This window comes from Ostrea edulis, chromosome 2 (genome assembly GCF_947568905.1).
Source record: "Ostrea edulis chromosome 2, xbOstEdul1.1, whole genome shotgun sequence".
Classification (NCBI taxonomy): Eukaryota; Metazoa; Mollusca; class Bivalvia; order Ostreida; family Ostreidae; genus Ostrea; species Ostrea edulis.
This window is the reverse complement of record NC_079165.1, coordinates 62,386,185-62,410,104: the sequence shown is the minus strand read 5'-3', so window position 1 is coordinate 62,410,104 and position 23,920 is coordinate 62,386,185. Positions and strand designations below refer to the sequence as shown.

Sequence of the window (23,920 nt, the reverse complement as noted above, 5' to 3'; positions counted from 1 at the left end):
GGTTCAGCATTGAATCTCGATTTGTACTACAGAGGCCTGATGGAGGACTTAGAGTGTATAGGCGCCAACATGAACATTCTACGCAAAATTGCCTCCAGTAGGCTAATCACTTTGGAGGAGGTAGTATTACGGTATAGGCAGCAATATCCTATACAGGCAGGACAGCATTAGTTCACATACAGGGTACTTTCACGGCTCAACGGTATATCGATGAAATTGTAGTCACACATGGTTCCATTAACAAAGTTAACTCCTGAGCTTTTGAGCACAACTGCGCAGGATGCTATAATTAAGTATTTACTGGTTCAATACTGACCCCATTGGTGCAAACATATTACGCATCTATTACTGAACTCTATCCAGTTGAAATTTTTTGTGTCAATTCAAATTTTGAAAGGCTTTTGCAGGGACTATATTTTGTGGTGGAAGGATTGATTAATCAAAAAGTTCTAAATCTGCATAATATTACAGTTTCTGTTTCATCCAATATATCTTCTATTTTTATACTCCTATACGTGTATTTCAGTTTTATAGTTAATGAGACAAGTAGTTCAGACTTGGAACTAGTTCAAATGTTGTAATTTATTAAATCTGGTTGATATTTTTTCCAAACAGAACACCGATTCTTAAAAGAATTTTAAGTAATTTGCTCGAAATTTTGTATAAAATTCAGTATTTTCGCCAATAATTAAAAAATTTGATCTATAACCCCTACTTTTTGAAGTTCCATTTTAAATTCTAAGACAAGACCTTGAAAATTATGTGAAATTTTGGAAATTGACATTACTCATAATATGTCCTTTTAAACTCTCAAATTTGATATCACGAATTTTTTTCGCATATCAAGTGCAAAAAGGTCATTATCATTTCCATACTTATATTTAAAAACTTCTTTTATCTGTATTGTTAGAAGACATGATTATACATCTATTTTATGTAATGATTGATTTGTGTCGCTTATGTTGTGTTCACACCAACAGACAAATCGAGTTTAATCGAATAAATCTTGAGTCAATTTTAAGTGCAGAAAGGTCATGTTTAGAACTCTGTAGCTTAATAACAAGCATTGCGACCCTAGTTTTTCTTTTTTAATTTCCCAATTCTCCTTCAATGTAGAGATAAAAAATAAACTTCCCAAAAAATTGGCATTACTTCGAATCTCAGGTGCAAACCTCTTTAATGCAGCATCCCGGAGCAGTATTCCACTATGAAATCATCAGACCACATACTGCTTGTCTTACACATAGTGTTCTGCAAGGACATGATATCCAGGTTCTTCCTTGGCCATCCAAGATAGAACAAACATGGGACGCTCATCCGCCAAAGATAACCGCAGCCTCAAATTATGCATCGACCGGTCGCGGTAGCTCAGTGGTATACGTACTATATTTTACCGTGCCTACAACACCATGTTGAACGTTCGCTTTGTAACCGGGAGGTTGTGAGTTCGAGTCCTGCTCGTGCAATGGCCGCGTCAAACCTAAGACGTTAAATAAGTAGTGATTGCTCCTTTGCCCAACGCTCTGCATTTGAAAGTGAGAATCACGGGTCTTTCGGATATGACCTTAAAAACGGAGGTTCCATGTCGCAGCAGGGATTGGCACGCTAAAGAACACTCAATGCTACCGTCCTGAGCTCTAAGAATAGGTCTAAATTTGTGGTACTTCACCTACCTCAATATGGGTAAAAAATTCTCGACGGGATGTAAAAAACAATCAATCAAACTCTGCATCAACTGACCCAAATATAGTGGAACAACATCCCTAGACAGTAATTGCATTCATGGAAGGTGTTGTCTGAGATGGTGCCCGTGGGGGGTACACTATATATCAAACTTGGATGACCTGGCACTGTTAAATACCGTAATGATCATCAGTGGTTGTGATACTTTGATTATCAATCCAGCGGTTATATCATTTTTGTGTAGTCAATAAATCAATTATTAAGTATTTCTCATTATAAAATCTGTATGAAATTGTACTAAGCGTTTCTTTTATCGGATGAAATAGCTTCAAAGTAAGATATTCTCATTCTGACGGACCCTATTACTCTATAGTATCATTAAATATTTGCTGCAAATGTATTGTGATGCTGTTGCAAACAGTTAAGGATTATTTGTCATCTATTGCATAGTGATGTTGGTTAGAGCAGAAAGTCAGTTGTAATGATGGATTCTTTATGAAATTCAGAACTGTATGTTGAAGATGATTCACCGCATCATAGAATGAGGATATTTAATATCGATTATTTTACCATAGAATCTCTTTTAACTTGCACTGAACAATAACATCATGAAATTTGCTAGAAAAACTCAACATACCCTCTCATCAACCGAAAACAAGCTTTGTAATTTGCGTTTCACAACCATATTTGTGTTAAGAGTTCAGAAGATTATTAGTAAAGTAATATATAATGCGCCCTTTGTAATTATTCCGCACTGACTATATCATGTATTTCGAAACTTTTTTGGTACAATGCTTGATACTAGTTCACGTCAAACATTACTTATGTTCTCATCGTGCCAAAAAAGTCCGATGAAAATAAATCTATGAAAAGAGTTGTTGGATAACCCTCGTACATACCTTTATAGCAAGGTTTCGGGAAAAGCTGACATAAATCTGTCTCCTGAAAATTAAACCAAAAAAATGTTTTTCATAAGTATTTTTATTTCTCAGTAAGAATATGCTTTATGACTATTATCAAGTAGTCACAAAGCAGATGTTTATTGAGAAATGACACTATGCCAGATAGACATATACATGTACCCGAATGATAATTAAACAATCCCGGTCTACTGATTTGACCATAATGACACTTACCGGTGTTTTACAACAATCATAGCTGTTACAATATGTAAGGTAGAATCCACACACAAAAATAGACAGAAGCCACATCATTGCAGGTCACTGCGACAGCAGTGGTTGCTTCCTCTTATATAAAGAGAAATGAGAACATTCGAGCAGTTGTTTGACAGCAGCTGATGTTGAAGTGGGTGTGAAGTGCCTGTCAATAAATAGGAACAGTCCCGCGCGTTGTGCCTAACTTGAAGTTTCTTTCTTCATGTTAAGGTAAGGTATGCTATACTTTTTCCCCCGATGAAATTTGTTACATGTGTAAGAAAATACTCAAAACTATTAATTGAAACTAATATCATAAATATTAAGAAATGTTGTAAATGAATATTAATTGCAAGAAAATAGCCGGATATCATTATGTGCCCTGTTCCCTAATATAGTATTTGTCAAATGTACATGTATCTGGTGCCAGACGTGAAGGGTTATCTAACACTTAGACATAATAAACTCTATGACCTATACATGTAGTTTTAATGTAGTTCAATCAAAGTTAGAATGAAAATCATGTGATTATAAACGTGGTTTTATGTTTTCTGTGGCTGACATAGATTTGCGATAAACAAAGAGAATTCGTAATCAATTCAAGTTACAAATAAATTAGTACTTACGCACTAATAGATATTTTTATGACTATTTTTGCTCTGGATGACTGAAATCTTCACTTTACATTTTTTGTGTAAGCCAGAATATTAATTGGATGTAAAATTAGGAAGAGGTATAAATCTATTGCTGCATATGAACGGTTATTTGTTCATTCATTCATTGTCAAAATAGACAAAGTGAATAATCATTCGTCAAGCGGTTTTGTCGGAAAAACTACAAATCTTAAAAGATGTGTTTTGTATATGAAAGGTGAAGATAACGAACAGTGATCAATCTCCTATAAGCAATACAAAATAGATGATTGGGCAAACATGGATCCCTGGACACACCAGAGGTGGGATCAGGTGCCTAGGAGGAGTAAGCATCCCCTGTCGACCAGTCACACCCGCCGTGAGCGGGAAGATTGACAGTTTTTTGGCAGTCGGAAAGATTTTGACTGAAAACAAAAAAACTGTGTCAATGTCAATCTTTTTTAATCTTTTTTACTTCTATCGCACGTAGAACTATCATTTTAGTATAAATTTGTTCCTGAGAAAATCCTTCAAATTTTGATATAAGTTATGTGAAAATTCGTTATTGATAAAGGTGTTATTTATTCGTTTGAATTTTCCCTTGTGTTGACTTCCGTCGTCATTTTTTCCGGGTGATAGGTCATGCCAAAGTCATGTGATTCGCTACCATGAAATTATATACATGTATATATTATACAATTATTGACATTTTTGAGGTCAATAAGATGCTACAGCTACTTGAGAAGTACAGTATTCACCAAACCCATAGGCGAGGTGAATATTTATAATTCTTTTCTTATATTTCTTTTATTACATGATCGTTTAAGTCAATGATTCAAAATTCACCTTTATTTTATTTGAAACTTTCAACACGAGTCGATGACATCATTGGTGATGAATTGATTTTAAACTATTTCCTTTAAAATTCACAACGTAATTCACTGTAATAGTTGATGAATTGTGACAAAGTTGCAAAATATTGAATATTGCTCTGTGATGTTTGAAATTGGAAGAAAATCCTTTCTCCACCAAGGAGTTTTGAAATATTTTCCCAAGCATTTTTGTGGCCTTGTGAGTGTTTTCTGCATTTTTATCGACGGGAAGCCGTGTGAAGTGCACATCGTCTAGCGATGCAAATCTCGCCATGTTTACTTACCTCCCTGGGCTTGTTCATGTCGTCTGCAAGACCTACCATTGGAATATCGCTTAGCCTTTCCCGTGCGTTTTATCTTGACTTGACAGAGAATCCGAGCAATGCTTCGATTGCAAGTGATTTGAGAGGGAAGTTTTAAATCCTCAATAATTTTGGCTTGATGTTGGAGAAATCAAATGTTATATTAACCTCGAAGGCACGTGAAGGTTATTGTAATGTCCTAGTGTTTTTTTTTTTACTTTGTTGGATTTCAGGTTATCGGAAAGCTATAAATTCTGGCATGTAAAAACTTTTTACAGTTTATAATTATCTCAACTCTAGAACACCAGCCAGTATCAGTAACATAATAGACATACTAAGTGGTAGATCTGATGCTTGTTGAATCTTGAAGCACGTTAGTCATTGTTTGTACGATCTCTTCTTCAAAATGAATCCAGTTTCTGTGAATTTCCTGTGATGAATAAATATTTTGATGTCGTTAAGTAGTTAAAAGTGATAGGAAAAAGGTACTGATTCTCTCCCCATACTATTATTTCTAACTCATCAGACCCATTAGTGAGCTTTTACGATTAACATTTATCTCTTGTCTGTCTGTCGGCCTTCTCATGTTTTTTTTTTTTTTTTTATCTTCCTTTAAACTTCAGCACCAATTTTTACTTTATGTCAGCCAAATTTGAGAGAATGGATTCCAGTTTGTTCAAATAAAGGGGGCAACAGTCTTCTCAAAGGGAGATAATTAGTAGGGATGACAATCGAATATGGAATTGCCGATCAGTTAACCGCAACAGTGACCACCGCAACTTGTTCCGACCAATTAACCGTATCAAATTATACATTTCGTGACATAGTTAATGGTTTCAATTTCCCAAGTTTGCTCTGTTTATATGCACAAAAAGACGATGCAACACACCAGTGATATTCTGCGTATGGATGATTAGAACATTAAATGCAATAAATGTGCAAAACGAAGAAAGCATGAAACGTGCACGAGACTTAAGATTTTGCCAGATAGTTCTCCTTTGAAATATCTCCATACGTGCGATGTCGAAGGGGGCGGCGTGTTCAATGACAAATTTAGATGTAAGAGATACATATTAAAACCAGTTTACAGATCACAATAACAATACTCAACAGTGATTTTATTTTCATTCATACATGCTTACGTGTTTCACTGAAGGGTTGGAGCAGTGAAGCAGAGTTCAAACAGTTAGCATATTTCCTCACGTACCGCCAATACAGTTAATTATCTCCAAATTAAATAATTAGATATGTGAAAACACAAACACATCACTATTCAGAGCCTTTAGAAATAAATTGGAAAATTTGTTGTTAAAGATACATTCAAATATACTAATTTCTTATCTTTTTTACGGATTTTGCAACAGATAACCGCGATTAAAAATTGCCACCCCTAATCATTAACTATATGATATGATAGCGTTATATGCAAATGCTTTCTACTAGTTTTGGTTAATGAGATAACAACCATTAAGCTCAATTAGTAGACACTGGACCGCCAGCTAGAGGTCCTGGGCTCGATGAATTAGTAGACACTGGACTGTCAGCTAGAGGTCCCGGGCTCGATCAATTAGTAGACATTGGACTGTCAGCTACAGGACTGTCAGCTAGAGGTCCTGGGCTCGATAAATTAGTAGACAGTGGACCGCCAGCTAGAGGTCCTGGGCTCGATGAATTAGTAGACACTGGACTGCCAGCTAGAGGTCCTGGGCTCGATCAATTAGTAGACACTGGACTGTCAGTTAGAGGTCCTGGGCTCGATTAATTAGTAGACACTGGACTGTCAGCTAGAGGTCCTGGGCTCGATAAATTAGTAGACACTGGACAAGACCTAGATGTCCCGGGCTCGATCAATTAGTAAACACTGGACTGTCAGCTAGAGGTCCTGGGCTCGATCAATTAGTAGACACTGGACTATCAACTAGAGGTCCTGGGCTTGATCAATTAGTAGACACTGGACCGCCAGCTAGAGGTCCTGGGCTCGATCCTAAGCAGAGGCATGGCCTGTCTTTGTTAAATATGGAGCCTGCGTTGGGACCGAGTTACCTATTTACAGGTGATAGTGATTACCTCCCAGAATTTCGTCCTACAGGCGCTTGCACCCCGGGTCCGGATACTTATTTCTCGGGAGGGTGAAGCTTTGGATTGTGTGTAACATAATGTAACTCTTTAGAAAAAAGGGTCGCTGGTTTTGAAACTATTTTTATAAAAAGGTCATTAGGTCACAAATGTTATAAACAGCTGTATTTAAAATCCCTTTCTCCAGAATAACAATGTTGCAGTTTGTTAAAACTATACATACATATATATATATATATATATATATATATATATATATATATATATATATATTAACGTGGGGATAGAAAATACACAAAGAGTTGGATAGTAATTTTTATCATATTTTATCCCAACAGACCATTGAATTCGCATTTTCAAAATATCCTGCTTGTTTACCTCAACCCACATTCGTCACGTTAACATTACGCTACAAATAGTTCGCTGGGAAATATAAATAAAAATGAATATTGACTATCAGAATGTTTTTCATAAAAGGTCATTTTTAACTGAGAAAAATTACACTTTAGAACGTTTTACTTTGAAGTTGTGTGATTGTTCATGAATATGTCAGTCATCCGCATCTGTGTCATAAATGAAGCGCAGTATTTCTTTGGATTTCTCGTGTGAATGTTGGCGATGAAGTTTCCACCATGTATAGCATCATTCGTTCTAATGACGGCTTATAATGAGTATTTCGTACCTGGAGTTGTGATGACAAATAGAAAAAAATATGTAAAGATTAAGTAGAATAATAAATCAATACAATCTGGTACGTACATGTATTATACATGTGTTCCAGGGGTCCGAGTTTGTCCTACTCTTAATGTTGTATTCTTTATGGGTTTTATGAGATTGACCATTATTCATTGTCTTCACTTTATATACTTAGAGAAAATAGAGTATGTAAATTTTGTAAAAATGACATAGAGGACGCATACCACTTTATATTAATTTGCCCTCATTACGAGGAATTTCGTCATAAATATATCAAAAAGTATTATTGGCAAAAACCATCTGTTTTCAAATTTGTACAACTATTAAGTGTTCATAATATACATTAACTTTGTTATTTACGGAAATATTTATGTCTTGCACTTTTAAAAGTTGCGAGAAAACCTTGTTTAAAAGTTATTCTCCGTTGCTTGCTTGAATTTGTACACCGCCATACAATGTCATTTTTATGTATTTATGAAATTGATGTGATAAAACATATATGTCTTGAGCAATAAAGAGAGTTTTTTAATTCACATGTAGGTTTGACGCAGCGCCGGAGGGTCGTGAATGTAATCTGGTCCACCCGTTTGCGAAGAGAGAGCTCTCATCACTACTTTACCACATCAAGCATAAAAATCAAATATGCTCATAATTCTGCGGTTGTTCATCTTTCATGGTCATAAAATTGACGTGAACTATTCATTTTCATAATCCTTTTTTCAGCTTACGTGAAATCTTGAAGTGGAGATTATTCGGTTTTAGATGTGCTTTCTCTGTCAATTTCGTAAGGAGCTGTTAGGACAGCTGTATATCTTTCATTCAATAAAAGTTTTAATATTAGAAATAATTTCAGCGGGTGCCCCAAAATTCATTTCAACATGCGGCTTTCTGCAGTGGCCGTCGTTACTACCATCCTTCTATTCCCCTTTTATGAAGTTGTTGCTGGTTAGTAAATTCAACAATTTATAATATAATGCTTCATAATGTCATTCATATGAAAGTGATTTTTTTTCAAAATCCGTTTTTATGTATAAAAAGATTCCAACAAGAAATACTTTTGTTTACGATCTGTGTAAATTCTTGGTTTAAATCAATTTATTTAGGTTGCGTTAAGATATTGCATAATGTTCACCATTTAGCATTTGTTTTGCATTGAAAACGTAATGACAAGTTAATGACCTCCTTAATTAACAGATTGTGGAAGCACCGCAGCTGATATAGTTTTCATTCTGGACTCCAGCGGAAGTGTAGGGGCAGGCAATTTCCAAACAATGAAGAAATTTTTCAATGGAATGGTGGATGGATTTCAGATTGGTAGAAACAGAGTCAGAATCGGATCAGTCCCGTACAGTAGTTCGGTACACAACACATTTCAGCTGAACTCTTATATGTCAAAATCTGAATTGAAAAAGAAAATTTCAGAAATTCCGTATGATTCTGGGGGTACAAACACGGCAGATGCTATTAAATATGTTCGAATCATCAGCTTTTCGAGGTCTTACAGTAGATCTAGTGTTGCCAAAATTGCCGTGATTATAACTGACGGAAGGTCAAACGACAAATCTAAGACCTTATCGGAAGCCCGAGCCTTACGAAACAGTGGGGTCACCATAATCTCTGTTGGTGTGGGTGATGGAGTGGATGCCTCTGAACTTCGAGGAATGGCATCGAAAGAAAGTTACGTGTTTGATGTCTCCACTTTCAGAGCCCTGGATAGTATTCGAAAAAAACTGACTGAGACAACATGTGAAGGTACTATCGATATCTAAATCCTGAAAATGAAATACCCTGTGCTCGGGTGGTATTACAAAAAAAAAATATTGTGAAATACATGTGAACGGTAGACCTTCGTGGAACCGAAGCATTGCTTCATACAAAACTAGACTGTTGTAGCGTAGATTTTAAGTTTGTTCTGTAGAAAAATACGACAGAAAAATATTTCCTCGGTAGGTCACCAATGAATTTATTTAGATAATACATCTGACGACCGAAAATTGTAGCCGGAAAGGCTATTTTTGTTTGTTCCATGACGATGCGCGGGAATATTTGTGTTCTCAGCAGTTTCCGTAAAGTCACGTGGTAAAAATTCTTCTAAGTAATTCTAAGTACTATGATACACTGTAGATTTTTTTTAATGATTAATTGAACATTTCTTATAACCTCCACTTGCATAAAAGGTAATAAATGTGACACTGGCACTCTAATCTTTTTAAAAAGATAAGCTTGTGTAGTGATCGCTGGATGATTCATTGAAATATTTTTTTCTCAGGCGTTAACGGACCACCGCATGTTCTAGTCTTAGGTATACAGTATTGTTGATCGGGCACAGAACACACTGACTAATGATGTGAAAGACAAAATTTTTTTTCTTCATATCTGCCAGTCCTGGGTATTAAAATATATATCAATGAGGTGAATTTTTACATAATCCTATTCAATTAGAAATGCAATTGAATTAATCGTGACTCACAGGTGCAATTGCTACTTTTTTATAGACAAAAACAGGGAAGTTAATCAGAATATGTGAGATGCCTAATCTTTAAAAACTCATGAGTGTACTGGTTAGATATATGTATTTCCAAATGTCTCTTCCGTTATGCAAAGTATAAACTTTGTGATAAAGATTAGACTAGTACCACCACGCGTCTTACCACATGCAAGGGAAATAACTATTCAGCAATTCGGAAGAAATTGTGTAGTTGGCATATATTCAAATGACTTTCAATCTCTTGAAGCGAAATTTGCTTTATTTTTGTCACATTATCATATATAGTTCTGTTAGGAAATACAATGTTTGCTTGAAATAGTCCAACACTATGAGAAATGAAAATACTTCAACTTTCAAATTTACTGTGCTTCTAACTTTTCTGCAAAATTATTTCCCATCAACTTCTACTTGCTTTTTGTAGTTATGGCTTGTGGCAACCCTGGATCCCCAGTTCATGGATATTTACATGGGAGAGATTTTTCGCATGGGACTTCCGTGACTTATAGTTGTATTAAAGACTACAAACTCTTCGGCGATGGAAAGAGGACTTGTAAAAAAAATGGAGTATGGACTGGAAGTCTTCCCAAATGCATATGTAAGTTTAGGATACATCTCGTGAGTATTGGAGATTCATCAATGTATCAGATAATTGATAATAAGCATACTAATTGTTAGGAGATTGAGACTGAGATGTATTGTTTCAATATTTCAAAGATTCCGCTCAAATCAAAATGTCCGATATAATCTATTAGGTTTAGGCAGGATGATTAATGATATAACAAGATCTTTGTCTAAAATGGTTTGAATCGGCATCTCGTGTTGTTGCATTAAATTATTTAACAAGGTCTCTCAAGAAACAACTATAACATTTCAGAAAGATAATATAAGAGGGAAGTAATGCTTGAAACCCCAATTTTCTTTTCATACATCCATAAAATGCATGCGAGACATGATCTTCGTTTAAGTTAGTGAACTTTTAAATTTATTTTTGTCAACACTGTGTACTAGTTTGGTGGGTCTGAATGACAAAATCTTGTCGATGTGAAAAATGTCATTTATGAATGTAAATGACAGATAATATGCAATGGTAAATACAACCAATAATAAACAAGATATACAATACATGATGAAACATCACAATCAACATACATTTAATATCCACAATTATATGGCCCACCAAAGATGGATTAAATGTATTTCAGGAATAAAAGAATGCTTCTTTTTTTATATACATTTGTAGCTATATAAGTTGCACACTTCAGACAAATGCAATTTAACTCGATCGGATTAAATATTAATCAAACTGATTTCCTATTTATTTATTCTCGCTGGCCACGTGACTTCATGAGCTGAATTCAGAAAGTAAACAAAAGTGTGGATGGTCTGCGGTCTGTATGGTACAGGCGGACTACGTTCAGCGATAAAAGATAGACGAACGTGAAACCATTTTGATCAATGGACGTGTGACGAGGAGTTAAATTTCATATTTGACATACACCACGACATATTGTAAATAAAACCCTCTTCCACCTTGATATTTATAATAATACTTTTCCTGCGCGCTTACTTCAGAATATGCATTTAGAAAATCACCGGTTTCCCCCTGCTTTGAATAGCCCCCCCCCCCCCCCCAAAAATGTTTCCACTTTCACCTCAAAATTTTTAAGGGTCAGTAGGTAGGTAGGTAGTTTTTTTATTTTTATTTTATAGGTTGAATGATTTTCTGATGATTTAATATTCTACTATGCATAAAATAGTGATCATTTAGTAATCAAATAAAATTTATATGATGAATCAATACATTTCTTCACTTTACTGTAAACAAAAACTGTTTCTGTGTTTTGGAATCTGTCCAGTATTAGTGCATAATGAATAACTTGATAAATAAGTCAATAAATATACTCTTGTTGTAGTGATGACATTTGCAAAATCTGTAAGAATGGAAAAAAAATGTGTTAGGATCGGCAGAAATTTTAGGGTAGGTAGGGAAAATGGAAACCAACATTTTTTTGGGGTGGGGGGGTGGGGTGGGGGGCTAGACCAGTACTTTGTTCATAGCAATTGATAATTTGTTGAAATTGTTAGATATTATCATTTTACATAGTTTATCACACTGACAAAACTTTGGTCTGTTTTCCATCATCGAAAAAATACTGTTTAATACGGCACAGATACATCAAACGTAAATACTTTAATAATGGTTACGATTTTTTGTCTACACGTAGAATAACAAATTCACCATGCACTTAGGCTAAAAGGAAATTCTAGGAATGTCTATCATCAGCATGCCGCACACCCCCCCCCCCCCCCAAACAAAACAGGTCACATGTACACTATATGTTTTTCATGTATATTGTAGTAGCGAACGCATGTAGAAGTAACCCATGTCAAAATAATGCCACTTGTGGAAACGTAGGAAGCGGTTTCAACTGTAACTGTGTCAATGGCTTCACAGGTGCTCACTGCGAAAACGGTATGGACTACCCGTAGCTATTGCGGATCAATGAGAATTATTTTTTATAAGCTCGTCGTTAACCGGAAGGTATTAAATGTATGTATGTTGTTGCGATGTCCAAGGTCACGTTTTCTGAATTTTTCTCTAACGGATGCATGTAGTGTTGAAATTGGTATTTTCATATTGATTGGACAATTTTTCTTTAGTCACAAGCTTTTCTCTTCTTATGGACTTAGTTATTTTTAAACTAAAAAAAGTATATCTTACATTTTTTTGAGTAGATGTGATTTAAACATTGTAAATGCATTGTTCATACATTTCCTATTCAATTAGAATATTTAAAGTATTAAAGAGTTGTGCTAATTTCTATTTTGTTTACGAATATGTTTGAGAATATTTCAAAAACATATTGAAAGGTTTGAATCAGACCTTTTATGTACATTTTTTTTTTTTTATCAAAGTCAAATAACATTTACATTGAATGTACATTACATTTTGATTTATAGTGAATGTATGAATATTTTCATTGGCTATATATCTATATTCTGTTGGCGCGTGGGGGTCATACTCTAGCAATTTTTAAGCAATGTACTAAATGAAGAGAAATGATAATAAACAAGGAATAGTGTTTATATTGAGTATCACCGGAAATATTTTAACATTTGATTTTTTTAAAGCAACATTTTCAATAAAACAAAATAATATACTAGATGACCATTTGATTAGACAACTTCTGGTTTGATCTGAGGAAGTCTGTTTTTATCCATTATTTAGTACGCGGGGGATATACATGTACATGTTTGTAAATCCCGAAAGGACAGTTCTAATTTTCCTTAGTCATCGTAATGGAATTTTAAATCTATATTTTAGCATTTAAAATGCAAATTTTTGTTTTCGCTCATTTCCATAATCGTCACCATTTTGATATACGAAATATAGTGCATTTGGAAGTGTACATAATGTATATCTCATGTTCATACAATGGACAAGACATGCATTTAAAATGGAGCTATTATTTATCTAGATTAGACATCGTATCTGATGACTTTCAGTGTCGTTAACAAAAGCCGCTTTTTGATCAAAACAGAAAAACCCCAGCTGTCTAGAGGTTAGTGCGTTCGTTTCACCACGGGGGTGGGGGAGGGGGGACGGGTCCTCGATTCGATCTCGGATCTAATCGCCACGTCAAACATGATGTGAAAAGTGACTCCAAGTGCCTGACATACGGGGGTATCTCTCGGATATGATCTTAACAGGGGCATGAACAAGATTTTGGTGAAAAGCATTATATAGATAATTAATTACTAATATGATAGTATTAAACTATTTCTTACGCGTAAGACATAACAACAAACTTCAATTTCAAATAATTCCGTGGGGTTCCGGGTTAGAATAGGTCCTCAGTACCCCCTTGCTTGTCGTAAGAGGCGACTAAATGGGACGGTCCTTCGGATGAGACCGCAAAAACCGAGGACCTGTGTCACAGCAGGTGTGGCACGATAAAGATCCCTCCCTGCTCAATGGCCATAGGCCTGAAATTTGCAGCCCTTCACCGGCAGTGGTGACGCCTCCATATGAGTGAATATTCTCGAGAGGGATGTAAAACAATATTCAATCAATTTTAAATACTGTCTCAAAGATTTATTTGAGACAACTAAACTTTTCATTTTCAAAACCCTATTCATGTTTACTTGTTAAATGACTCAACTATCAATATGGCGCCAAAGTCGACGGCTTCGGTGAAAAAACTTCTAGAACGAAAAGTATCAGGTTATTTTCTTTGTATATACCCTTAAATTGTTTATCATTAACCTCTGTTGAATGCTTTTGACATGCATTTTAGAAATCTTGGTGTTTTCCCCTCCGCACGTGGTTTCCTGGTTAATGACAAACGTTTGTTTACTGCCCTATGGAATGCGCGCGCATTCGTCTCACTACCACTGTGTTTATTAACACGAGTTTGGGAGCCCTGATTTTATGTAAATACAAAGTGTATCCTGTGTAAGAATAGTTTCATTAGTAAGAAACATAATCGTCAAAAATTTTGTGGTCACCAGATGCATGCAAAAAATCAAGAACAAATCAATGCATTGTGAGATAGATAATTAGTATGTAATTGGTATGTCTATTCTAATACGTTCATCTTGTTGTCTTAGATATTCAACCACCAGTTGTCAAAAACTGCCCTTCAGATATACGAATGGCGTCATCATCACGGTTTGTCAGCGTCACGTGGCAAAAACCTGAATTCTACGATCCATTCAACCATGAAGTACAAGTTACCTCTAACTATCCGAATAATGGATCTTCCTTTCTTTGGGGAAACTACATTGCTAAATACAACGCTCTGAAATCTTTTAATGGTCTCAAATCCAACTGTACTTTCACGATAATAGTACGACGTAAGTTTAGACACTTTTACAGCTGGTTTCGTTCTTTTTCATTGAATGCAAGGTTCGCTATTTATGTTGTTAGGCCTGTACAAAACCACGGTTTCAAATACTCAACGAGATATAATTTTTGCTCAGAAATTTGAATCAGACATTTGAACAAACTGGATTTGTCTTCACCCAAGGGTGCTTTGTGGCAACTTGGGCTGAAATTAGCCCTGTGGTTCTTGTGAAGAAGTAGAAAATGTGAGCAGCTTACATACGCCAAACAAGCTATGATCAGAGGAGTTCACTTAAGTCTTCGACTCAGTTGAATTATTATTTTTAGAATGACAAGCAATGCAAAGTATTTTAATTTTTTTCTTTTCTGTTTTGAATATTGCAGCCAAACCTTGCAAAAATCTTACTGCTCCCAAGAATGGTTATCTAGCGTGTAATGGGTGGGATACAGAATTCACTCGTGTATGTATAGCTTTCTGTAATGGGAGAACCATCATGGATTCCAGTCATGACATCCGGACAAAATACGTTTGTGGTGGAAGTGGGAAATGGCTTCCTGCGTATACAGAAAACCCACCCTCTTGTGAATTTAGTCGTACGTACATGCACGGAGTCGTGTCATAAGTCTTTCACGCTTTAGGTTTTCCAATACGTATTTCACTGGTAATAATATTCATTAAACTTCGCTTTACAATAATGTATAAAGCAATTCCATCTCAATTAAGATCAAACGCAAACTTTTCCAAAATGTAGAGTGTGTAAAACTTGTTGAAAATATAGTTTTGAAGGAGATTTAGTATAGTACACCATGTTTCAAAATTGCACATCAGCATATAAAGTTAAAGTATCATCATGTAATGAAGAAGTATCGACATATAAAGTTAAAGTATCATCATGTAATGAAGAAGTATCGGCATATAAAGTTAAAGTATCATCATGTAATGAAGAAGTATCGGCATATAAAGTTAAAGTATCATCATATAATGAAGAAGTATCGGCATATAAAGTTAAAGTATCATCATGTAATGAAGAAGTGGATATGGATATTATCAACATAAGGCAGTTGTGGCGTTCCAATGAACCGCGATGCTTCACGCCAGCATGAAGAGCGCTAGCTATACCGGCATGAAGAGTCGCAGTTCATAGTTGAAGTTTCAAAAATGAAATTTATTTCTTATATTTACATTCTACTTTCATTTCTGTCGGAATTCTCAGCCGTTGAAATAGACTTGCTATGTTTACCTGTTCATACGCGCATTGTTTACAATATTAAAACGCATTCGTGAGGAAATGGCTATCATTAACATTTGCAGAGATATCAAAAGTAAAAACACTAAAAATGTAGATATTATGAAGTATTCAGTGGAAAAACCTAAGGCTTTAAAGAATTACAACACGTCTCTGTAGATAAATCGTGTAAAATTCTGTAACTTGTATAAGCGCAAACGGATTAGATGGACATTTTTCTATGATCTGCAGTCAACACATGTAAGAATAAAGCATAAAATATTTTCATTTGCTACAGGGGCTTGGCCACGGAAGGACACTCGCTTCTATTATCTGCACAGGAAATCCCCTAAAGACGATTTGAATCAAATTAAGAAGAAATACATCAACATTCTCAAAAAATCCGCCTTTAAATCTCTTTGTGGAGGAATGTGCAAGAAAGAAAATGTCGATGTTCTGCGTTGAGGAGTGCTAAACAGTTTTCTCTGTAAAATAACTAGCAATTTCTATCCACGTGGATAACAGTTAATACATGTGTGTTTATAGTAAAACCTTATTTAATATAATATTTACATACACCACTTTTATGAGGTAAACATGTATGTATTGAGTCCCTTCTGTTCGATTTATTTTGTTTATTTAGATATCAAATTGTCTAATATGTTGGCACTGCTACCGTAAGGGAGGGAGAGTTGCAAGTACGTACATGTATATACAAGAGAATCCAAAATACAAAATCTTTTCCTGGGAGGGGGTTACAGCGTACATTTTCCCTAATCTATTCTTGGGAGTAATACGTAGTATTTTACATATTTAAGTGCATACAAATATATTTATGTTCTACCATTTTGTGGGTGGGAGTGGGGTTGGACACTCCTGTATATGCACGCCTAACATAGTCTCTACCAATGAAATAAAATGTTTAATTAGGGAAAAATAATGATAAAATTCACAGTCATAATAATCGCACAATAGAATAAAATTATGTTTATAAATCTATCATAACGAAAATTGCTATGTATCAAACAGATAATAGTATTCTGATATATGGGGAAGGATAATGAATGAATGGACATTGGCAAAATAATGGGAAACAAAAATCACAGTACGATGCTGAACAAGAGTGTATGAACTTTTCACCGTGAGTTTGTTTATAACTTGTTTACAGGATCATGAGGATGAATGCGATTTCAGAGGATATGTGTAACCAATCGGAGTGTAAGAAATCAGTGACCAGAGGTCAAGGAATTGTCTATATTATTTACAAGAAACAAGAAATTATCCAAAAATTAGAAGTGAAGTTGAGTGTGCAATGCTAAATTACAGAATTTTCAAGAAAAGAATTGTGTTGGCTTTGAGTCTGAATTAAAAGCCAATGTTAGTAATGTTGACTTTTAAGACGTAACAAATATAGTATGGAATGTTGGAGGATGTACGGGGGTATAGATGCGAGGAACAGAGACAAAGTTCTTCAGTAGCCGATACAGAACTTTGTCTCTGCCCTTTCATTTGTACAGGTAAGATATTGAGTATACTTGAGCATTTCTAAAATTCAATTTTTCAGATGGCTAAGTTAATTTTTGTGTGAACTTTTATAATAGTGTTTGTAAATATTATTGTATAATGTGTAATATGCATTGTAATCAATAATTAAAATGATGAAATGTTTTTTTTAATAAAAGAGTAGCCGATACAGAACTGTGTCTCTGCCCTTTCATTTGTACAGGTTGGACGAGATAGGGCTACCCCGTTCAGCCTGAGAACACAAAGATCCCGAGGTTTACTGGTACTTGAAGTTCGAGTCAGTTATGGAGCGAAGGTTGATGTGATAAATCTCTATTTAATGTCAATTTTTATGTAATTATCTCCATGTAGCATCGACGTATTCTTCATATAGCAAATCAGAACGATGTGACATTGTACAGCGTCCCAGATATTCTTGTAAATAAATGTAGGCCTCCCTATTTAATCCCCGTAAGTGTGTATGGGGTGTCTTTCAAGGAATGAGTGAGGATGTGTTGCATTTAGAGTTGCTTTCATGATAAAACAAAAGTAAGAGGATTTGAAAAGACAAATTAGCGCATGTACAGTGTATATGAAAGGTGAAGATAAAGAACAGTGATCAATCTCATAACTCCTATACGCAACACGAAATAGAGAGTTGGGCAAACAGAGACCCCTGGATACACCAGAGGTGGGATCAGGTGCCTAGGAGGAGTAAGCATCCCCTGTTGACCGGTTACACCCGTCGTGGATCAGGTAAACGGATTATCCGTTGTCAAAATCAGTGTGCCAAGAACGGCCTAACAATCTGTATGAAACACATCAGACAGCATTTGACCCAATGATAGATTGTATAAGCAAAATAGATCATTATAACGACCATAGAATTTGCGAAATGCTGACTTTAAACGAGACTGTTGAAACTCCTGCACCATCAACTTGTTTGACGGTAGCCTTCCTTGATTTAAAACCTGACCATACGCAGAACAAGCTCTTGCATATCGAATCAGTTGAGAGATATAAACACCAGATACAGGAGATAATGGAATATTGCTACATAAATATGGGAAGTCGACAGTGGAGAAGATGAATTATCCACCCCCCCCTTTTTTTTTTGTATAAAGTGTTGTTAGTTTGCCATCAATATCTACTTTCAATAAAATATCTAAGTATGAAGCAGAATTGGACAACTCTGTGGTGTGTTTTATTTTGACATATGAATCGACATATAAATGAAAGTTATTATTGTTAATAGATAAAAACGTCGTCGATATATCTAAATGTCGAATTGAAGGCCACAGCAATGTGTTGTTCTTCTCATGTAGAAGTTTTTAAATTCTGCTTCATAGCGCATACATTTGTTCATTATTTGTATATTTCTGATGTATTTTATTTCTATTAAATGGCCATGACAAGCACGCCAAAACACAATTTTGTTTGTTCATTTGGTATCAAATTGTACCAATGTGGATAAACTTGTTTTTTTTTTTAGCACAGGTCATATTCAAAGATGCATAACTCTTGCTAATATAATTGAATTTAGATCGGGTTCAGTATACTAACTTTGACTTCCTTTAATTTGCACATGTCATCTAGATAATGATTATTCCTTTCCATTTCATATTTTGACAGGTGCAGACGCAACTTGAATCACGGGTCTTTCAGATATTACCTTAAAAATGGAGGTCCCGCGACGCGAGAGGCATTGGAACGTTTGAAAAACTCTCAATGCAACGGCTTGAGGCTAAGTATAGGTCTAAATTTATGGAAACTTACCTACAACTGGTGACGTCTCTATATGAATGAAAAACTCTCTATGGGACACCAAACAAACAAAAAACCATGTGCATTTGACACTGATCTTGTAGGCTATGTATGTTATAATTCTCAATAAAATAATCATGTGTTACTTGCAATCTTAACATGAAACATTACCTTTCAAACTAAAAGAAAAAAACCCTTCGCTACCGGCGTAGCAGACACAGCAACACTTCTATAGGCTATGTCGTAATACGGAGAGGCAAAAAATTCAAATATTTTGAATATTATTCAAAATTGCTTGATAAAGAAATGTGCCGATGAAAAGGAAATAAAACGAAGCAAGCTTGTTGCGTATACTAGAAATATGCTTACACTCTTACCATTTATGTATAACCACATGTAGTAGTAATTATCTTTCATATATAATTAAGAAATAAAATATACGTCTGCGTCGGTGTTTCAGGTAACGATTACGACTTTCACCTGAAAATAAGAATGATGACAGTCATATTGTCATGTCGTTTGTATTCAGTGAAGCGTACAAATGTGATTTCGATGTAAGTTTAACAGTAATTATAACGCCATCTCTATCGCCACTAATTGTTACATGGAATACCATTTGTTTTCCTCGCTGTAATTAAATAAGTTTGTGCTCTATCAACTGCCGACGCTTGCCAACATTACTTTCTCTTCAATATTGAATGAAAAATGCAGTTTGGTGATAGGTCTTTTAATCTGTATGTTTAGTGATTTGGAGTTTTCAAAATCCCAAGGTACGTGAGACTATTGATATTATTCTTGGTACTGGCAAATCAAGGAGGCTTTTAGTTTTCTTATGTAAAAAGACAATTTGTAACTTTATATCACATTGATTAGCATTTGATATTTGAATTTTTTCACGATGGTGAGATCTGTTAAGTTTTTCCTATCTGATATTACAAGGAAAGAAACTTTGACTTATCAAAATTCATAAATTTGTCGTACGATTATATCCGTTTTGACTACAAACAGAGCATTTGAATAAAAAACTATAATTAATGCATTGTTAATATTCTTTATCAGACATTCATTGTGTATTGTAGTACGAAGCTATACGTAAACAAAATTGGTTTCAAGATTAATTTTGATAATTCATGGCCATACACATTTGTATTCTACACAAAATCATTATAATACCAAAAATCTTTCTTACACAGCATTGACGTCTGGGAAATTTGAACGGACATATAATTTAATTTACACAGAGAAGAGATGTTAAGATGATTGATAGAGTTTATAATATGGTATCATCAATTACTCTATATTCAAGCCTTCAAAGTCTCATTATGCAAACTTTTGATTAGACAAACTACACATCAAAAGAGTTCTAATTTAATCTTACCACAAAGACTGAAAAGACAAAACAAAATTGATAATCAAACCAAGACGGTAAATATGAAACTTTTTTGATTGAGAAAAGGTAGCTAACAATAATGTCCTTTCCAATCAAAGAAAGTCATTAGGGCGTTCGTGAGGCCTCGGGTTCGAACATCAAACCTAAGTTAGTAATTGTTCTTTTCTAAGTACCTGGCAATACCAGGAAAAGTCACATGTCTCTCAGATAAGACCCTAAAAATGGAGGTCCCGTGTCACATCTACAACCTTGACTTTCATGCACAGGTCAAAATTCACCTATAGCTAAAGACGTCTAGTGAAAGCAGCCAAAAATATAGAATGGGGCGTAGAAAAAGCGTTCTGAGAGTGTTGAAAGAGCAATACATGTCTCCTACCGGTGCCCCTACTTATTTAAGGGATGTCATTATATGCAGAACATGGATATCTGGAAAAGTGAGTGGACATTTTCTAATACCAGGAAATATTATAATTTCGATTTCTTGTAAATAAATCTAACTGACTCGTTTACAAATTGGAATACGTTAAATCATATAAATCTCACACAATAAAAAATACAATAAAATGCTGAGAAATACACTAAGAACAAGAATTAATTCAGTCAACAATGATACTAAGATTTACAAAATTCCCTAAAAATAGCTGTAATGAAAATGAAACTTGATGTATATCTACTCATTCAATAACCACGTAAAAAATTCAGATTCTCAAGCAAAAATAAAATCGAAAAAAGTCCCATAAATCTCGTAAAAAGAAATCTACTGTGACGAAACTGAAAGTTAATATGTAACCATATACATGTATCAGTAAATCACATTCGAAATCTCATCTTCCTTAATTAAATCATAATGAAAAAAGTCTACAAAACATAAAGCTGAAGTTCATTCAACCATGAAACTGAGTCTTACAATTTTTGTTAGAATAAGTTAACCTTAACAAAAGTTAAACTTCACTTGTATCAAGGCACTAAATGTCATAATAAACTTCGTAACACGCAACTGAGAAAACTTAAACTTGATCTTTAAAAATATAGCAGTACATCACATACCAAATGTTTGCTTCAAATATTAATGCATGGTGAACAAATTCCGGAAAAACAAATTTCGGCACAATTTATCATACATCTCGTAAAAATCACTCACCTGTGACAAACTTAAACTTGATCAGTAAACATACAGTAGGAGACCACATACTAAATAACTTCCTAAATCAAAGTATGATGAAACAAGGTGTATTTGTGACACACTGGTGTCCCTATATGGCCAAAGTCCAAGGTCAAGAGGTTGAAACATTTGGTACAGATACCAGAATGAAAGGTCTTAGCACAAAGAATACATATGGGAAATATGAAAGCCATATCATGATCCATTTAAAAGTTATGACCATATAGGTTTTGCGAGCAAACAACCAGACGGTCAAACAAAACATATATGCTCCCAGATTTTCAAGTAAGGAAAACTAAGTGGGACAGACGGACGGACAGACCAAACCTATAGTATCCTTCGCTTTCACCGGTAGAGGACTACTAACAAAAAGAAACAATTCATTCCAATACCATTTATTATTTACACCCTCCAGCGAAAATCAGAAATAAACTATATAAAATTTAGATTATATTTAATCCATATCCTCGTGCATTGACTATTGATGAACTCTCAGAGGGAACCGTTCCTAAATCCTCTGTTGACGATATAGAACCCATTCATTCAGTAATTGTAAGAATAATTTTAAATAATGAACAATTACAATGTACATATAGCTTACTAGCTGCAATAATGTAGCCCTATCCGACTTTTTTTATTCTGACGTTTTCGGGATAGGGCTACAATTCCATAGGATCTCCGTAATGGGGCAAAATAATTTTATGAATAACAGATGATAAGCTCCGTGTATTAGTCCCAAATGTTTTTTACACCAAAAGGAGTACCAACTGTGTGCTTGAGCATGTGTAATAAAGGTGTTTTTAATTAAATATCATGTACAGCATGAAAAATTCTCCGTCTTCTCCGCCATGCTTGTTATCGCGAGATCTCGTAGGTGGATCTACTAAAAAACCTAAATATTTACAATCAGCGCGAAAATGTGGCTACTCCAGCAATTCCAACAAGGAAAGGAAAATCATATAGTTGCAGAAAGAATTTACACTCTGTTGTTCGTTTTTTAACTTGATAATGAATTCAAACCTTTTCAATACCGACCAAATAGCTTTCTCCTCCGTATTCGTCCATTGACGTAATTACTACCCTATATGGCATCTGCAAAGAACTTGACAATTGGAAGTTGAAATTTTAGTACATCAAACATGGTGCACAAATATGAATCGAGAAATAATATATCGACATTGCTGAAACCAGTAGAACAGAGCTTCACAAATCGTAAGTTGCAGGTTGTAAATTTATCTATTGACTAAGAAATACAGAATGTCATAATTTTTATTTACGTAAAGAAGGTCAGCAAAAGTATAGAATGATCGAAAATGTTGTGAGAGTGAACCACTTACGGAGATCCTAAGAAGTTGTAGCCCCCCCCCCCCCGCCAACAAAAAATCGGAGAGGGCTATATTATTACAGCTAACAGCTTGCTAACTTATTAAATTTGTTTGCCGAGTTCTTCTCGCGAGTCTCTCCTCTGCTGTTTGCAAACTGCAGCAGGGCCGCAATGAATTTGGGAACATGATGGGTATACGACATACAGATACACACATGCATTCATTTATATATTGGATATTATTAGTCTCGATTTACGAGGAATTGATGAATAGTGGATCAGACTAAAGACATGGACCCACTAAAATTGCAATGTTTATAAACGGTAGTCACAAACATGTCAACGCCCGATACCAAAAGACTGGAGATAACTATGGCCACCGTTTAGATATATATACTTTCAATACAGTTCTTCTTTCATGAGCTATTCAGGTTTCAGTTAACTTGAGTAATAATCATGATAATGTACATTTTTCAGTTTATATGCAAAAGGGCATGGATCGTATGTAAATGTATAGCATGAGCTTATGCTTTGTCCATTACAAAATGCAACTCCCGTCATACATGTATTAGCAAGTCGATTGACCAGCAGTATCAACCAATATGTGCTAATTTAGTAAACATCATTGTCATCGAGTTTTTTTTATTGTACAAAGAGCAACGCCCTCTACCTCCTGTTCATTAAAGTTAAAGGCGTCTACTTGACTGTACTTCTTTTGAACTTTAACACCGTTCTGTCCAAGTCTAAATAAAAAATAGAGAAAGAGATAAATTAAATCATTGTTTTTATCTATAAGTTATGA

The 23,920-nt window shown here is 34.9% G+C and overlaps 3 protein-coding genes across 12 annotated transcripts in view; 1 reads left to right on the top strand and 2 right to left on the bottom strand.

Annotated features, from left to right (window-relative positions):
• The window catches only part of LOC125667216 (sushi, von Willebrand factor type A, EGF and pentraxin domain-containing protein 1-like), a 33,212-nt gene extending 30,259 nt beyond the window's left edge, over window positions 1–2,953 (bottom strand). For 2 of the 5 annotated variants that reach the window (XM_056154733.1, XM_056154735.1), the window contains exon 1: window positions 2,820–2,953. Coding sequence is in view for 2 of the 5 variants with exons in the window: in XM_056154731.1 (XP_056010706.1) it covers window positions 2,583–2,625; window positions 2,820–2,897 (121 nt within the window). In the remaining 3 variants the exon portion in view is untranslated. Of the gene's footprint in view, window positions 1–2,582; window positions 2,626–2,819 lie in introns of those variants that run through there. The other 3 variants (XM_056154731.1, XM_056154734.1, XM_056154736.1) reach the window with 3 other exon arrangements.
• Window positions 2,954–2,966: 13 nt separating this feature from the next.
• On the top strand, window positions 2,967–17,673 carry LOC125667219 (sushi, nidogen and EGF-like domain-containing protein 1). 5 transcript variants are annotated; one of them, XM_056154739.1, is made up of 9 exons: window positions 2,978–3,068; window positions 7,956–8,074; window positions 8,269–8,360; window positions 8,610–9,167; window positions 10,325–10,498; window positions 12,263–12,376; window positions 14,515–14,760; window positions 15,134–15,343; window positions 16,274–17,673. In XM_056154739.1, the coding sequence occupies exons 2-9, from the start codon at window positions 8,058–8,060 to the stop codon at window positions 16,438–16,440; spliced, it is 1,578 nt and encodes a 525-aa protein (XP_056010714.1). In that variant the 5' UTR covers window positions 2,978–3,068; window positions 7,956–8,057; the 3' UTR covers window positions 16,441–17,673. The 5 variants fall into 5 exon arrangements, with proteins under 5 accessions (XP_056010717.1, XP_056010719.1, XP_056010714.1 ...); XM_056154742.1 differs by lacking the exon at window positions 7,956–8,074 and having other exon boundaries at window positions 2,967–3,068; XM_056154743.1 differs by lacking the exon at window positions 14,515–14,760.
• LOC125667215 (sushi, von Willebrand factor type A, EGF and pentraxin domain-containing protein 1-like) overlaps window positions 16,657–23,920 on the bottom strand; it is a 28,897-nt gene continuing 21,633 nt past the window's right edge. For both annotated transcript variants that reach the window (XM_056154737.1, XM_056154738.1), the window contains exon 25: window positions 16,657–23,861. In XM_056154737.1, coding sequence (XP_056010712.1) covers window positions 23,747–23,861 — 115 coding nt within the window. In that variant the 3' untranslated portion in view covers window positions 16,657–23,746. The remainder of the gene's footprint in view (window positions 23,862–23,920) is intronic.

Excerpts from the sequence above, each read along its gene's own strand:
- LOC125667219 (XM_056154739.1), top strand. Across the intron at positions 9,168-10,324 it reads GACTGAGACAACATGTGAAG|TTATGGCTTGTGGCAACCCT; the intron begins GTACTATCGATA and ends TGCTTTTTGTAG. Across the intron at positions 14,761-15,133 it reads TTTCACGATAATAGTACGAC|CCAAACCTTGCAAAAATCTT; the intron begins GTAAGTTTAGAC and ends TGAATATTGCAG.